Here is a 17786-nt window from a genome sequence, read left to right as displayed (position 1 = left end):
TATTTGTGGGATTTGCCATTCTTGCATAACAACTAAAAAAAATATGTTCTGGTGCAGTCATCCCAGTAAACTCAACACAGTGTTACCGGAAAAATCCGAGGGCTCCCTTGGACAAAAACAAAGACACCAACCAGGATAACTTGGAGCAAAACAGCAGCCTGTAGGCTTGGCCTTTAATGAACTGTTGCAACAGGGTGCTCCCCTCACTTGCTGGAGAGAGGAAGGACCCAGAAAAATGGTGTGCAAGACCTTATAAAGACTTTTGAAATTGCCACTGTGTAGATCAAGACCACCCCCAGAAACATCATACATACATCACAGAAGGGGTGTAACCTAAGACCACCCCTCACATACATACATCACATAAAGGAGGGGTTGAGGGAGGAGTTGTAGTGGTAACCTGAGTGTCCTGTCACCTGGCTGGTTCCCCCTTTCCCCCTCCCCATGAGTACTTTCCAGGTGACAGAGGGGAGTTTGCAGTTTCCAGCCCCCAGAGGGAAGAGCTGATTATTGTCCTTTGTTCCAGTCCGTGCTGAATCCACTCCCATATGCAAGTTCTTTGTGATCTTGATGGTCTTCTGTCTAGGACCATCAGGGTTGGCATAGCAACTGGGCAGGGCTCCTGTGTATGTACTGGTATGCTCAAGGATTATGGCTGCCCTGTATCAAACCTTCCCCATTTTGTAGTCCTTCCTTCATGGAGTAAAATAAAAGTGGAACAGTGCAATTCCGATGTATGGTTGATTTTCTATGAATTTATAACAGAAGCGTAGCGTATGTAGTGTGTGAGTGAGAGTGTGTGTGAAGTTTGTACAAACGGAATGATTGGGGGGGGGGGGTTCCTGCTACAACAGAAATATAATTTCACGTCACATCAGAACTAACTCACATGTTAATGTCTCAGTCCAGCAAAGGAACAGCTGCTACATTTGCGCTGGGATTTTCATTTTGGGCTCCATCAAACTTTATGGATGCAATGGCTGGTGTAGGTGAAAATCTCCACTAACTGTGATTACCAACCACAGAGAAGGACTGCAGTCTAGGCATCCTCTCCAACGCAGTTAACTCTGTAGCCTTATTTCCAGGCCAGGTTTGTCTAATACAGAACCACTCTGTAGCCTTGAACTATGCCAGCTATTCCTGGCAGTGTCAAGAGTAACCATCATAGTCAAGTTGTGACTCCAGGGATGATAGGATTCCATGTTTTTCATGATTTGCTGGTTCAGCCAGGTTATAGATTGCATTCATATAACATATACTGTATTGGCCTGAATATAAGCCTCACTCCCCCCCCCCCCAAATTTCAACCGTGTAAAGTTAAAGTGTGGCTGAAACTCACAACCTTACAAAAATTGGCTTTTACGGTATCGCTGCTGAAAAAGACATACGGTAAACTGGAACATGTGTGAGTGCCGGCAGAAGTTTAAGGCAGCAGCTTATATTTGGGTGCGGCTTATATTCGGGCCAATACGGTAATTCATATAACAGAGTTACATAATGACTCTACCCAGATTTAGTTCATGCCAGGGGTGCCAACTTGAATAAAATATTGGGGGGCAGGTAAGCCATGGGTCACAAGGCACGGCATGCACACGCCATTTGCACGGCAATGCCCATCAACTTTGTGGGGGCCTGGCCCCCTCAAATATTTAATGGGGGGGGGGGTCGAAGACCCTTCAGCCTAGGCTGCAATCCTGAAACTGTGTGAGATTCGTATTCCTTGCTGCATTGATATGCACATTGTAATGCATGCTCTTATATCTCACAATGCAAAAGGGATCGTTGAGGATACTTTGCATCCCGATGCCTCTAATTTGTTTAAAATTGTTTCCCCCTCAAAAGCAATCTTTAATCAATAGCACTGGTATTGTCAAAATACCAGTGTCAAAGGTCAGAGGTGGGTGGGGCCAGAGGCAAAATTCGGAGGAGCAATGGCTGCAACAACATACAGTGGTACCTTGGTTTACGAACTTAATCCGTCCCAGAAGTCCGTTCTTAAACCAAAACTGTTCTTAAACCGAGAGACGCTTTCCCTAATGAGGCGTCCCACCGCCAATGCCCTTCCACTGTTCGGATTCCATTCTTAGATGGAGGCAAAGTTCTCAAACCAGGATACTATTTCCGGTTTTGCGAAGTTTGTAAACCAAATCGTTCTTAAACTGGACTGTTCTTAAACCGAGGTACCACTGTACTAGCTTTTACACAAACTCACACACCCTTCTTTCATCTCCCATTCAAGCAAGCAAAGAAGCATTACTGTATAGTCCGAAAGGTGAAGTGTTGTTAAATGTATCTTACAGAGAATATTTTAATAATAATAATAATAGGTAAAGGGACCCCTGAACATTAGGTCCAGTCGTGGCCAACCCTGGGGTTGCGGCGCTCATCTCGCTTTATTGGCCAAGGGAGGTGGCGTACAGCTTCCGGGTCATGTCGCCAGCATGACTAAGCCACTTCTGGCGAACCAGAGCAGCGCACGGAAATGCCGTTTACCTTACCACCGGAGCAGTACTATTTATCTACTTGCACCTTGACGTGGTTTCAAACTGCTAGGTTGGCAGGAGCAGGGACCAAGCAACGGGAGCTCACCCCATTGTGGGGATTCAAACCGCCAACCTTCTGATCAGCAAGTCCTAGGCTCTGTGGTTTAACCCACAGCGCCACCCGCGTCCTATAATAATAATAATAGGCAGCTAATCCAAGCGATTTCGGACTCACCCTTCTTTTTCAAAGTTAGTTTGTTGTCACTGTTCTGCAGAAAAGTTTCTGAATGGTTTAAGAAGCCTTGGGTGTGGCATCTGGTAATCAGGGAACATGGATAATCCATGGGGACGGGAGGGGGGGCATTTGTTGCCTCTCCCCCAGTGAACCATACTCTCCAGACATCCAGCTTGCTTGCTTTCTTTTATTTCTACCACCTGACATACATTGCAAAATGTACAGCCACAATTAATCTCATTTCTTTTTTGTTTGGTGGAATCTAGACACACATTTAAAAAATGTTGCGAAATGCTTTTTTTAAAAACCTTTTGAAAAATATATTGCATTTGCCATAAGCTCACCATCACCATCTAGTGTCAGATTTGCATGATGCACTTGAAATGCCCCTAAAGTGTTATATTTTCAGCTGTATAGCCGAGACCTTTGGGAGAAACTACCGTATTGGCCCAAATATAGGCCGCACCCGCAAATAAGCCACACCTTTAAAACTTGGCGGCTTGGGGGAGGCTTGGGAGCCACGGACGGGACGGGCGCCATTGCCCCACGCTCCGGGGCTGCTTCGCTGGCGGAGTAAGGTTGCAAATATAAGCAGCACTTTAACTTTTCACAATCGGAATTGGGGTGGGTGGGGAGTGTGGCTTATATTCAGGCCAACACGGTAGGCAGTTCCCCACTCCAGAAAAATTCCCTGCAGAGAACCATGTTGAAGTGCCCAGTGCTGTAGCTCCTAACCCTTCAGTGTGCTCACAGTAGCTCTTCCTTCCTTCCTATCGCTGTTGTGTAAATATTCTGCAGTCTGTAAAATGTCCATACTGTAATCAGAATAAACATAGCGCAAATGCAGAATTTGAGTTTCCTTGTCATTGGAATATGTGTGTGTGTGTGTGTGTGTTTTGTTTTGGGCCAGAACACAATCAGCCAGCCCTCATCCGAGAACATTCACTTTACTCCAAAATGCAGCAATCGTCTTGGCAGCTGTAATAGAACCACTAATTGACTTAACTTACAATATGCTGCCTGTGATGTCACCTAATGGATGCCTAGAGTCACTGACTCATACCAGGTAGCCAGACAAGAACACGAAACTGGGGAGACAAGCTTTGCCCAAGGAAAATGACTTCATTGCCAGGTTTCAGCCCTGGAATATGGGAATCGTGACTTCTGAGTATGTACAGAGTGCCTTTCGATTACCACCAAGGAACCTGTCTTGTCTGACAGACATGAGCTGTATAAATATTTTTTTAAAAAAACAAAAAACCTCTGCTCAGCTGGAAAGCTGTCTCATCTACCTGACAGGACTGTCGTGAGAAGATGAAAACTTAGTCTCTGTCACCCTATGCTCCCTGGATGAAGGCCAAGATACAAATAAAATTCTCTTCAGCTCAGCCATTTTCTTAAAGGTCCAAATAAATTTCAGAAATCTGGGGTTGAAATCCCATGCGCAACTGGGAGTAACTTAGGGGTGCTTGCTTCTGAACGGATATACTGTAAGCTAAGCAGTTGTGTTTCAGAGTCCCTCTCATGTCTTTGACTTACCGCTAGCAGAATCTGATTTTTCTCCTGAGGCCCTTCCAGAAAACCTAGATCAATCAGGTCCTCTTGACAACCACCCCTTATTTCATACTTGCTTGGATGGTCCTCCCTCCCTCCTCTTGGTCTGACCACCCATAAATCAAGCAGCACTCACCCGGGTCTGCTGCTGACTCCTCTGCGCTGCAAGGCCCAGGGCTGAGGAGCACAAGCTGTTCAGGGTTGCTCTAGCTCCGAGTAGCACAGTCAGTCCAGAGGAACGATCCAGGCTCCTTCGCTAAGATTTGCCTGCGTTTGCATCTTGCCTTTATATCAGCTGCCTGGGCCAATCAGTGCAGGCCTAGCCCAGCAGCATGGATTAGTTTAGGGAAAATATCTTTTATTTGTTTCTGACAAAAGGAGACTCTCAAGTCTGTTTTCTCTTCTCCGCATGCACTCCACCCATGTCCACTCCACCCATTTCCCATTGATTTTTCTAAAGTGCAGCGCTGCATCAATAATGCAAAGAAATGGGGGCAGGAGATGGGGATCTAACCACATTAAAGTGGCTTGCTCGGAACTGAGGAGGAGAGGAATGCTGGGGGGAGAGGCAATGGCTTTGCCCTTCAGAGAGAAGGGTTGTCCGTCAGGGATAATCTCAATACTTCTGAGGTCTCCAGCAAATCTTTAAATGGTGCATTGGATATCAAGTGGCGGGGATGGCTTTGGGGCATCAAAGGAGGTTCTCCAAGGCAAGGCTGGCCTCAGAGAGCGGGGCAGTCAATCAAGGAAGACAAAAGGACCACCGGCAGGAAGAATTCCACATGTCCCACCTTCCTCTCAGGCTAAGGGCGGCTGTCTTACCTGGGCCTACTCCTGCCCCCAAAATATAAAACACAGAGCAGTCAAGCCTTGTGATAACCAACCAAGTCCTGCAGTTGGTTTTGCACATGGAGTTCATTGGTTGGTACCGTATTTTTCGCTCCATAAGACACACTTTTTTCCTCCTAAAAAGTAAGGGGAGGTGTCTGTGCGTCTTTTGGAGTAAATGTGTGGTCGATCGCTGGCTCCCTTTCTGGTCTCGCCCCCTTGCCCAGGCCTCCATTGTTGAATGTTCTGCAGACGGAGGCGGTTTCCCCCTAATTAGATTATCTGTCTACAGACTGTAGGAACGGCTCCCTTTCCTTTCCTAAAGAAGCTAAAGAACTATGAGTTGAGCCCCATGAAAACAGGATTTTCCCCCTTTGCAAAGTAAGCTCAACAACTTTGAGCCGATCCCCCCAAAAGGGGGCTTTTCCCCTTTGCAAAAGAAGCTGCACAACTTTGAGCTGATCGCCCCAAAAACAAGGCTTTCCCCCTTTCCTCCTCTAAAAACTAGGTGCGTCTTATGGTCAGGTGTGTCTTTTGGAGCGAAAAATACGGTAAGCGAAAAATCAAGGGATGAAGTCGGGGGAGAGCAAACCTTCACAGTTCATAGATGAAGCTGCTAGATCCCATTCCCATCAGTTATCCCTCCTCTGAATTCTAAAAATTAAAATGCTTTCTGCTTCTCTCCACACACCCCTTCACTTTCCCCCATGTTTTTGGATTATAGCACTCAGTAACTTTTAACAAATGACTCAAATCCCTCCAGTGAAATGTAATTGTCCATAGCTCCCCACCCCCAACACTGACTACCCTCTAGCTCTGATATGCTCCTGCATCACTTGATTTCTCATTTCGTAAAGGGCGGCAAATGTGCAAATTTGCTTTCCAAGGACAAGAACTGCATTGAGATGCTCCTAAGCTCCCTTTGTGGCTCCTAAGCTCTCACCTGTTATTCCAGTTGTCATGTGTGAACCAGCCTTGTCTGCGGTAAAGCAGCCTTGCAGAGCTAGATTCTTTTCTGCAGCCGGGGGAAGGAAGTTTTACCTCCCAAAATTTTGCCGCCCAGCTTCAAAAGAATATTGCATTAGGCCTCCATAATCCACTCTGCTCAAAGACTTAGGAAAAAGAGGAGACACACACCTGCTCTCTTTTATTATTTCTTTAATTTGCAGTTAATACAAAGATTCCAAAAATAGAAAGAGATCGAAATGGCAGCAGTGCCGGCTTCAAGTTTTGGGATATCTTTTTTTTTTTCAATTAAAACAAAATTTTAAAAAAGAAAAACCACCCAGCAAGTGAGGACACATGACTAAGGCAACTGATGTTTTCATACTTCTATGAGGTGGGGACAGAAGGGGGAAGCCCTGGGCTCTGTTACTCAAAAGCCACCAGCTATGCATGTTTGAAAAGAAGGGATGCAGGAGGTACAGCAAAAGACTGTGTGTGTGTGTGTTTGCTTTTGTAGGAGGCGTATGCAGGGCACCTCTAAAAGGCACACCCCTGATTAAGCATTAGGCTGCCTCTTTGATGGGTTTGATCAAGGCACAATCCCAACATTGGCAATTGGACTCAGGTTATCATCATGGCTATTAAACAGGCCAAGGAAGCCTGATACAGAGTGAGAACGGGCATCAGCAGACTCCGCCCTCGAGTTAATTCACACAGCCAAGCTTGTTCCAGATGGGAGCCATCACTCGGCAGACTCTGTAGTTCCACATTACTTTCAACAAGCAAGCGTTCGCAGCTTGTTGAAACTGGGAGTGCTCGGTTTAATTTATCATGTGTCGGCCTCCTTAGCCAAAACCAGCTCGGCACAGATCCCACCACGCTGTGACTGACAAAACCTTCCACCCGTTTGCCCAAATCTTAAGTCCCGTGACTGGGACGGAGGAGAAATTCTGGAGCACATTTCATCAGCCGAGGTGGAGGAGTGTAGAAAATAGGAGTGCAACGTTTTCCCATCGAGTGAAGGGGTTTCGGAGCTGAGCTGAGCAAAAGGAAAAGGCCAGGACAAGAGCGGGCAGGTTGCGTGAGGAGGAGAGGGAGGGAAATGGAGGTGAGTTCTCCTCGGATGACACAAAGGGCAAAGACACAACTGCGAGGATAGCCTCAAACAGGAAGGAAAAACAAAGGGTTTTTGTTCTTTCTAGCACACATTAACTTCGCAGTGTTTAAAGCTCTCTCACTGTTGTGTGTCGTGGAGAAAACAGAATTACGAGGAGAAGAAACTCTTCCCTCCACGAAGCTAGGGACTTGTGTGTCACCTCCATTAACCTCTTCACAGCCGCTGAGGCAAAGAGAGTAACGCCTCATAGTGGAAGCAAGGCCAGCAAGAGGAGGAAAGAGAAGTCGCAGCCGCAGGCTCGTCTCAAGCACCATTTGAGGCCTAGCACACACACACACACAGAGGTCAAGGAGTAGCCAATTCAGCACACTTAAAAAACGGCAACGGAAATTCAAGAAGCACTTTGGCCAGGCTAAGAGCTGCCTGCTCACTCAGCCAACAAGAAGGATTGTAAAGCTTTGGTCCTGTTGAGCAGGGAGGAAGCCTTCCAGATGTTGTTGGGCCACACCAGCCACTCCGGACAACTGTCAGGGGCGATGAGAGTCCTAAGTCCAGCAACATCTGGATGGGCCACAGGTTCCTCACCCCTGGTTTTGCTGTTTAGCTTCCTGCCCCAGGTGGTGAGGTGACCCACGCTACCTGCCCCCCCCCCGCGTCCAAAGCAAGGAGGCAGCACCAGAAAGAAACAAAAAGAACCCTGAATGGCCCCATCCTGCCCCCACCCCTCACAACAGCGAAGCATGGAGTCACTTGCAATGTATTGCTTATGGGAGCGGGAGGGAGAGAAGCAAGCTGGCTGAGCGGAAGGTATTTGCTTGCCACCAATGGCACTTCGAAAGCACTTGTTCACAGCACGTTAAGAGACATGACTAGGAAAGGCAGCGTACCATATTGCTGGGGGGAGACGGAGAAAGGGAGGGTGCGGCGGCCGCTCCCAAGTAATATCGACATCTACGTTTGGTTTCTCGAGAGCTGGCGCCGCCGTGAAAATGCTGAGGGGAAGAAGAGTGTGGCAAAAAGGCCCAGCTGCTTCTCTGGGGCTCGTTTCCCAAGAAAGCCTGGCAGAAAAGAGAGGCGCTGTCTCTTCATGCGCAGAGGCCGCAGCGACGTTCCTCCTCGCTCTCCCAATGAAGACAGCAAGGCAATGGAGCAGGCCGTCCCCTGCCCACCCCCAGCTCCTAACACGCTAGTCCATGATTCCCTGAGGCCACCCGAGGGGCCGGGCTTTTCAAGTTACGACGATGGAGCCTAGAACGAGTCCTGAGTGGGGAAGGCAGGGCACCTCTGTGGCACCCGCCCCCAGAAAGCCACCCGTGGGCAAAACGTCAGCACCCTCCTGTCCTTCAAAGCTAGCAATTCGCACTGAAGGAGGGTGGGAGAACTGACAGTGCTGAGGCAGGTTTATAGTAACCCTGTGACCTGGTCTGTGTCCCCCCCACACCCCACCCAAGAAGCAAAAATAGGCCAGAGCGAAGCAATATGGCAATCTCTGCAGCATCGGTCCTCAACCAATGTGGAGTTTGTGGGAAGGGGACGGCTGACTTAGCCTTAGTCCTTTTCTACGCTCGTGCCACTGTTTGTTTGTTTTAACGTTCGAGGGTTTCTGAAAGGGTTCCTTCCCCTCTGGGGCTGAACCCAAACCACAAGACACAGTATAAAAAGAAGTTAAAGGCTTCCCAAAAGCCAACAGGCTAATTAGGGACCAAGACCCCTGAAACTGCGGGTTCACTACTGCTCTGAAGGGGAAACGCAGGAAGGGAATAGGAAAAAAGGAAAAAGTCCTCATAAAAAAATAAGACTTTCCCCCCTCTCTCTAACCAGGTATCCAAGGTAAGGAAAGCCTCTCCTCCGAGGAATCCAGTGGCCTGAGCAGCTGAAGGAGAGGATCCCTCTGAAAGACACCTGGCTAGAACACCTGGCTAGGAGTATTGGGCAGTGCCCTGCCTTGCCTGGGAGATAAGGCCCCATGGCTGTGCCCCACGTCCTGGGTGAGCAGCACTCTCAGGAGCATCTAAAAGGGAGCGAGGAGGCAGGTAGCTTTTTTCATAACAAAAGAAAAAGGGTCAGCCAAATCTTTTGGCATTGCTTTAGAGGAGGAGAGGAGAGGGTAGGCAGGAGGAACCGGCGGCTTACACCACACAAACCACACCCAGAACTAACCACCCTGCAGCGAACGGAGGAAGCCAAGCCCTGGAGAAATGGCGCGTCTTCACAATGCTCCCTGTATCCTCGCAGTGCATAGATACGAGCGCTGTTGGGGACGGGGTCTGGGGCGACCCTGCTTTTGGAGGAAAGGCCAGAGGCTCTGGGATCCCGCCAGACCCTGGTTGGAAACTGCTCTGGCGCTGCCCGTTCAGGTTATTGCCTCCAAAGTGCTTGCATCTGCCTTGCGGTGGGGTTGCGGAGAACCATCCCCACGGCTCCCCCTTCCCCTCCAGGCCAGGACTGAAGGCACTGAGTGAAAATGTTCCTCTGTGGGCATAGGAAGGCCTTAGGGTGCCCTCAGCTGGCCAAGGCTGGTGTAGACATCCTCCGCTTCGCTCAGCTCCTCAAAGATCGGGATCAGGTTCAGCAGCTCAGTGTCGGCCATGTCATCAAACCAGGACTGGACTGGCACCTACGGGGAAACCGAAAAGGGCAAGGAGAAGTCAGTCGGGAGCACTGCGGTGCATGTAGACAGGAAGCAGAGACCTAATGTTTAAGGAACCAGGAAGACCTGGGAGCAGAATTCAAACCCTGCAGTACTCACTTGGCTATTAATATGAAGCGTGGATACATCCCCTCAGAAGAGACAGATTTGCCCTCACATCAGGCACATATATACCGTATTTTTCGCTCTATAACACGCACCCGACCATAACATGCACGTAGTTTTTAGAGGAGGAAAACAAGAAAAAAAATATTCTAAACGAAACAGTGGATGTATGATTTTTGTGGTTCATGCTGTGGCCACAGACATGTGATCTGACAGTGAGTTTGGAGTAGCCCAATGCAAAAATCCTGAGGATCCTTTGTAACCACGTTTTAAGTGGGGAGGGAAGGAAAAGCACTCAAGGGACAGGGAGCATGCGTGGGGTGGGTGGAGAAGGATGCTGCTAATAATGAAGAAGAGGGGTATAAGGGGAGAAGGCTCCTCTCCTCTCCCACTTTGCTCCTTTAAAGCAAGCAGGCTCTGCATTTCTCCCTCCTCCCCGCTCATCCCCGGCTTAGCGAGCTGAAAAACTCTGCTGCTTTTTAGCGAGCTGAGTGGGGAGGAGAGAGGGACAGAGAGCCTGCTTGCTTTAAAGGAACCAACCAGACAGGAGCCGCTTACACTTGTGTAAGCGGCTCCTCTCCTCTCCCGCTTTGCTCCTTTAAAGAAGCAGGCTCTCTGTCCCTCTCTCCTCCCCACTCAGCAGCTCTTCTCCCGCTTTGCTGTTTCAAAGCAAGCCACGGAGGAGGGAAGGAAGGGGAACCATGGATCCTCTGCTCAAGACTGCAGCAGATCCCCCCCCCCCCGTAGGCATTCCCTCCATAACACGCACAGACATTTCCCCTTACTTTCTAGGAGGAAAAAAGTGAGTGTTATGGTGCAAAAAATACGGTATATAAAAAAAACTCCATGTAGTTAAAGGGCTTTGGAAAGTATTCGGGCGAATATTCAAAATACAGTGACAATACAAGACTTAGTTTTTAAACAGGGTGCACGAAAGGTAATCGTTGTAGACAAAACTAGTCACACTAATACTAACTGCTCACTCACTCCTACAATTATGGCCACAGCTATGAATTGTCACCTGGGAAACCTTGTAGATGTGCTCTGTTGGATAGGTTTGGAAGGATATTTCATGCGCTGGAGAACTTTTGGGGTTGAGCTGGCTGGAGTCGTGAGAGAAGGGAGGAAAAAAGAAGATTTGAAGGGGGAAATGATGTGGTACAGTCAGCCTTCCTGAGAATTTACCACTTCAGGTGTGTGTGTGTGTGTGTGTGAGAGAGAGAGAGAGAGAGAGAGAGAGAAAGAGAGAGAGAGAGAACATGTTTTGAATGGCCCTACCTAGCACACAAGTGTTGCAGTCAGCACCATCTTAAAAGGCAGGGGTGAGAAACAAAGGGGAATGCTTTATTTAAGAGAGCTTCTTTCACCTGGTGTTGATGTAACTATTATTATTTTCTTTCTAACTAAAACCAGATCAAAAGATTTTTAAACCAATCAACCAACCTACCTACCTATCAAGAACTCAAGTCTTACACATGATTTAAAGAGCCTTTGCTGCTTTCCTGCCAAGGTAAGTCAAAAGTCAACACCAGCTACTATTGAATAACACACCCACCCACCCCTCTTGAAGGCATACTCACCGCATTCTCTGGATGGAAGATGTAGGAGGCAGGAGAATTGTCTAGGATCAAGGTTTTGCGCAGATCACGCCCCAAACGGCTGAGGTCCTTAACATAACAGCCCTGGTGGAACACGCATGACTCTCGGAAGAGGCGGGCTCGGAAGACTCCACACTTGTCTAGCAGGTCAGTTACGGGGTCAGCATACTGAACAGAGTGATAAGAGGAGCGTGTGAAGACCAGAGCTCAGCATAAGAAAGCAAGAAACCCAACATGGGGGAATCAGGAGAACATGCAGGGCTCTGCTCACTTCTGGCCAGATAGTGCAAACATGGAATTTGGAATCTGGCATGGAATTCATTCATTCATTCATTCATTCATTCATTCATTCATTCATTTAAAGTTTCAAGTCCCCATGGATTTGGAGATCTCAGTGATGCCCAATGCAATTTCAGAAGCCACCAAGGGGCTGAGCAGAACTTCCAGAGGTCAGTTAGTGGTGGAGATTTGAATACTCTGCATGGTCCTTCACTCTTCCTCACAGTTAGGAGAAGCAAAAACAAACAACTATATGCAAACTTGACATTTTGCACACTTTATTCAAGTATCAATAGGCCATGTGTTTCTTGCTGCAGCATTTGGGTTTTGAAAAATGCACGGGGTTATACACAGCTCTGAAGTTTCGGCAATACTCCAAGTTTAGCCCAAGTCAAAGCTGCTCCCAAACCAGTCTTCTAGCAAGACAGAGAGAGCGAATCGTCTATATTCACCTCCAGTTTATCTTCTGAGCTGAAAGTGACACAACACACCATTGCCACCCTTTCTGCCTTAGCTTCTGCTGCCTTTGAAAGTATCAACCAATTCCCCAAGTCCATGTCTAGGCTAAACCCTCCTCCTCCTTCTCACCTTCGCCAAACTGGCAGTGAAGAGCACACACTCAAACAGCTCCCCCATCCGCCTCAGGAACTCATCAACAAATGGCCTCTTCAGCACGTACACCTAGAAGTGAGCAGCAGAGGTGAGGAATGACACAGAGGGACTACTGATTTTATTTATCTACAACCCACCTTACAGCTGGAGTGAACAAGCTACTGTGAAAGACCTGGATTCAGTGTTGCGTTGGCCGAAGCACATCACTGCAGGGAACATTTTTAGGAGAGAAGCGATGGGAGGAGAGAGGGTTTGCCCTGCTCATTGCTTTTCTCCCATAACCTCCCCCTTACACCAGCCTGCTTCCTCACTCCAACTTTGTGGAAAGGCAGAGTATCAATATAACAAACAGGATCCAGCCTCGTGAGCCAGCTTTTGACAGGTAGGCAGGATGGCACTATTAGGATCACCAGCAGCGAATCCAAACAGCCACTTCATCGTCTGATGTATACTGGCTAAGAAAGAGACTTCTCATTTCAGAGAGTGCGGCACAAACCCACAACTTCCCATGGCTTGCCATTTTAGTCCGTTCAATGATAACCCTTTATCACTGAACAGGACATAAGCTCCACTCCTTTTTGTGTGACATGGCTATCATAAAAAAAACTGAGGCAAGTAAAAGAATACCTCCCCTTTAGTGGTGTAATGTGAACAACGGGTTAAATTACTGTGTGCTTGGACTCATTTCTTGAGAAGCACACGTCTGGATGTTCTGAGATAAGGGTACCAGGTGCACTGGGTTACCATAGCAAAATCAGCTAGGTTGAGTGCATGAGTCATTCGCCCTCCCATTGCTTCAGGAAATATGAAGTGTGCGTAGAGATGGGTATAACAGTCTCTAGGGCATTGTTTTCATTATGCTGTCTTGTCTTGTCCATGCCCTGTCCTGTTTGCTGTCTGACTCTGAATCTCTGAGAGTCAGGGGGAGAGGCTGTGAGTTTCACACAGCAGCGTTAGCTAGCATGGTGATATAGTATTATTAGAATTATCTGTACACATGCATCTTTACTTCAGAGACCAGAAGAGTTGTCTATAGTAGACAGTGCTGTTTAGCTTTGTCTTGCGTCTGTAGATAATGAAGACTTTGCTACTTTGAAATGTGTGGGAGAGGAGCTTTTTCCTTAACTGGGGACTCTGGAAGAAGCTGTCTTGCTGGTTGAGGTGTGGCAAACTACCAGCTGACTTCTTCAAGTCACCAGCATCCTTATTGATGGATAGGGAAACAACTGCCCTTTAGCATGCTCAAAGGTAAAGATAAAGGGACCCCTGACCATTAGGTCCAGTTGCGGACGACTCTGGGGTTGCGGCGCTCATCTCGCTTTACTGGCCGAGGAAGCCGGTGTACAGCTTCCGGGTCACGTGGCCAGCATGACTAAGCCGCTTCTGGCGAACCAGAGCAGCGCACGGAAATGCACTTTACCTTCCCGCCAGAGTGGTACCTATTTATCTACTTGCACTTCGTGCTTTTGAACTGCTAGCTTGGCAGGAGCAGGGACCGAGCAACGGGAGCTCACCCCATTGCGGGGATTTGAACCGTCGACCTTCTGATCCGCAAGCCCTAGGCTCTGTAGTTTAACCCACAGCGCCACCCGCGTCCCCCTTAGCGTGCTTAGACTAACCCTAATTCATTTTAAACGAATACAAGCTGCCACAGGCATTGTGGTGAGCGGAATACAGCAAAGAAGCACAAATGCTGCAAAGCACATCAAGATTCCTCAAGGATTCCCCACCAGTTTCCAGCCGGTCGCATTTCTCTCTCCCGGAGCTCTCGCTGCCACGCAGTCGATCCAAGCCATTCCTCCTTTAACATCTGCTGGAAGCAGCTACCTCCTGAAACAAGTAATCAAGAATAGGCCGTGTTGCCTGGTAACAGCCTATCCTGGATTACTTGAACCAGGCCGAAGCCTTCATAGAACAGTCTTCCTCCTCTTCTTTGCAGCACCAAAATGGGAGGCGGTCTCCTTGGCTCATAAAATGAGATTGCCCCCTCCCTCTGCTGCCCCACTTCCAGAACAGATGCCAGTGAGAACCCAAAACTGTTGACAAGGGGGGTGGGTGGGTAGGGGACTTTCCCCCCAGCAACAGCATCCTTACCTGGTGGGTTGTCCCCTCTATCTCAACAGGCACTATGAAGTCAGCATTGTTGATTGGCTGAGAAATATTATAAAAGGTGCATGTTAGTTTTTGGAAGGTAACACAACACAATTCTGCCCCACTCTATCCATAAGTCGCGCCAATCTCTGCACCTAAGGACACTATCTGATGCTCACTGGGTTTGGCTCGATTTACCAGTACTGAGCCATATGCTTTTAAAATGACAGTCATGTCCACTCAAACCAGTGGCAGGGAATCTCCGGTTCATAGATGATGATGATGATGATGATGATGGTATTATTATTATTATTATTATTATTATTATTATTATTATTATTATTAATAGCCCGCCCATCTGGCTGGGTTTCCCCAGCCACTCTGGGCGGCTTCCAACAAAATATTAAAATACAGTGGTCTGTTAAATATTAAAAGCTTCCCTAAACAGGGCTGCCTTCAGATGGCTGGCTGAATGAAGCCCCTCCAAGTCTCTATATCTGGTCCTTTGAGACTTTGCCCAGGCCACATCCATCAATGCCAGGATGCGTGTGTGGAAAACTCAGTGATTTGCGTGGCTGGGATGTATTCTAGCATACAACGGCAGGAGTCACATCTGTTGCCCCACCCACTTTTGCTTCTGCCATGTGGCCCCTGGAAGGCTGCCACAATGGAATGTGGCCCTGTCTGAAACAACAAGGCACCTAATAACAGAATCAAATGATTTGTCAGGGAATCAATCGCTGAGTCCTTCTAACTCCTGTTGCTTGTTCGGTCCCCTGATAGCTTCTGCAGAATTTGCTGATCAGAACCAGAGACGCAAATATTAGAAATTTCTTCCAGTGGCAGAGTTTACGTGTAGGGGTGAGGTGAGAAGGGTTCAAGCCACCTTCCCAGGGCAGAAATGGAAACAGCCGTGAATAAGTAGGCTTCCTTCTCCATTCCGAGGAATAACAGCATTGTGTGTCTGGTATGCAGTAGTAACTGGTTGTAGACACAGAACTAATTTATTAAAATAATGGGAGAAGCAAGGAGATTCTTCACAGAATGCACCACCATGCAAGTGGACCTCATTGACCTTGCTCTCTTTCCCCCTTGCAACCTCCTGCAGAGACATCAAAATCCGCTCCAGAAGATTCCACAACCATCTGGAGCAGAATCTGAAGGTGCATGGCTGGGCTGTGTGGGGAGAGAAGGGGAAGGGGAAGTCCCATTGAAAGAGCAGAAGTTCCTTCTGTTGATGTACAGGCTGCACTGGATACAACCCTCTGGGTTTAGAAAACTTCTAACCAGGAAAACAATGAAGTTGAGGTCCTTTTGTTTAACTCCCAAAGCCCCAGTCCTATCCTTCACACTGATATTCCATAAGGCCCTCATCCCTTCATATGCCTTTGCAGCTGTTCTCAGAGGGAGCTGACTTGCACCAAGCTAGTCCTCTCCTGCACTGTCAGCAATAGAGAACCTGTGGCCCTCCAGGTGTTGCCGAACTACAACTCCCATCAGCCCCAACCAGATGGCCAGTGATGATTAGACTTGTAGTCCAGCAACGTCTGGTGGGCCAAGGATGCCTTCTCAGAAAAGGAGGAGTATCCTTAGAACGTCACCTTGAAGGAGCTGTGCACTAAGGTCTCGTCCAGATCAATCACCACACAGATTCGGCCCTGGTCTTGCAGAGTCACCTCAGGGAGAAGGCACGTCCCAGGAATCTAGAAGAAGAGAGGAAACTTAGCCACCATTGGCATGGTGAATCACGTTGCTGGAGGTATATTTAACAAGCTTCAAAGCACTGGGGAAGCCCAATATGAAGTCCTTCAAAACTGACTTAGGAAACTTTCCCCACAGGCAATGCCAACAAGGAGTAGAAACCCTATGCAAAAACTTTCAAATGGCCTAAGGCTCTGGTCCTCATGAATCTTTTCACATTTTTGCTAGAACTCTCAATTTTTATTTTTTAAAGGGAGGTTTTAAGACTACAGAGCAACTGGCAACCTCTGGTAAGAAAGTTTAGAGTTTGAAATGGCACAGATCAGAATAAAGGGAAGTGCATCGCTTTGTAGGTTGACCAGCAGCAACAGAGAATAAGGCTTCTGTGACTCTTCAATCATTGCACAGAAGAAAGGGATCTGAGAATTATTTGCTCTTCCATACAACCATTAAAGGTGCAAGAGGCCTGTGCGCGAGCGCATTTGATCAGCTATGACCCCAAATGAAGAAACGGGTTATCGTCAAAAGTCACTTGAGCTAATGGCCATTGCTAGATCTCATGGCACGACATTCTTGAAGCTTTCCTGATAATGTGTGTGAGCTTTGGGTGGGAGGAGAATATGGGGCTGGCATTTTTATTTCACTGACATGATGTCAACGCTGCAAAAAACTTGCATGCATAATCCTACAATGAACACCTTCCTGGAAGCAGCCCCAGTTGACATATTTAACAATCTCTGTACTGTACTGTGGTCCTAATATTTCTTTCCAGAAGACCCACCAGCCTACATATGAAAAGGTGGGATGAGTTGGCGTCGTACCAACTTTGCACTCCCCTTACTTTGCAAATTTTAACAACAACCAAAATCTCAATCCTGGCCACAGTGATCCATGCGACAGACACCTCCAGGCTTGACTACTGTAATTCGCTCTACACGGGGCTGCCCTTGAAGCTGTCCCAGAAACTCCAGCGGGTGCAGAATGCTGCAGCGAGGCTCCTCACGGGGTCTCTGCCATGGGAGCATATTAACCCAGTGCTTTTCCAGCTGCACTGGCTCCCGGTGGAGTACAGGATCAGATTTAAGGTGCTGGTTTTGACCTTTAAAGCCCTTCACGGCCTAGGACCCTCGTACCTACGGGACCGCCTCTCCTGGTATGCCCCATGGAGAGCCTCAAGGTCCATAAATAGCAACACCCTAGTGGTCCCGGGCCCTAAAGAAGTTAGATTAGCTTCAACCAGAGCCAGGGCCTTTTCAACACTGGCTCCAGCCTGGTGGAACGCTCTGTCTCATGAGACCAGGGCTCTGCAGGATCTGATTTCTTTCCGCAGGGCCTGTAAGACAGAGTTGTTCCGCCTGGCCTTTGGCTTGGAGCCAGTTTGATTCCCTCCCCATCTTTCTTTTTTCTTTTCCTTTCTCCTCCTGCGATGAGGCTACATTTTAATGTTTCAATATTTTAATGTTGTATTTTAATTTTGTTTTTAAGTTGTATTCATTCAACTTATTTTAATTATTGCTTGTTAGCTGCCCTGAGCCTGGCCTTGGCTGGGGAGGGCGGGGTATAAATAAAAATTATTATTATTATTATT

General features: G+C 47.8%; 2 protein-coding genes across 3 annotated transcripts in view; both read right to left on the bottom strand.

Moving 5' to 3' along the window:
* AVIL (advillin) overlaps positions 1–4650 on the bottom strand; it is a 47259-nt gene extending 42609 nt beyond the window's left edge. The window contains exon 1 of the mRNA XM_080994493.1: positions 4409–4650. The gene's annotated coding sequence lies outside the window, so the exon portion shown is untranslated. The remainder of the gene's footprint in view (positions 1–4408) is intronic.
* A 1591-nt stretch (positions 4651–6241) lies between these two features.
* CTDSP2 (CTD small phosphatase 2) overlaps positions 6242–17786 on the bottom strand; it is a 71982-nt gene continuing 60437 nt past the window's right edge. For both annotated transcript variants that reach the window (XM_080995029.1, XM_080995030.1), the window contains 5 exons: positions 16099–16200; positions 14501–14557; positions 12383–12475; positions 11498–11683; positions 6242–9779 (listed from right to left, as the gene is read on the bottom strand). In XM_080995029.1, coding sequence (XP_080851155.1) covers positions 9654–9779; positions 11498–11683; positions 12383–12475; positions 14501–14557; positions 16099–16200 — 564 coding nt within the window. In that variant the 3' untranslated portion in view covers positions 6242–9653. The remainder of the gene's footprint in view (positions 9780–11497; positions 11684–12382; positions 12476–14500; positions 14558–16098; positions 16201–17786) is intronic.

The sequence above is a fragment of the Podarcis pityusensis genome (genome assembly GCF_964106645.2).
Source record: "Podarcis pityusensis genome assembly, chromosome: 2".
NCBI classification, from domain to species: domain Eukaryota; kingdom Metazoa; phylum Chordata; class Lepidosauria; order Squamata; family Lacertidae; genus Podarcis; species Podarcis pityusensis.
This window is presented reverse-complemented; position numbering and strand designations above follow the sequence as displayed.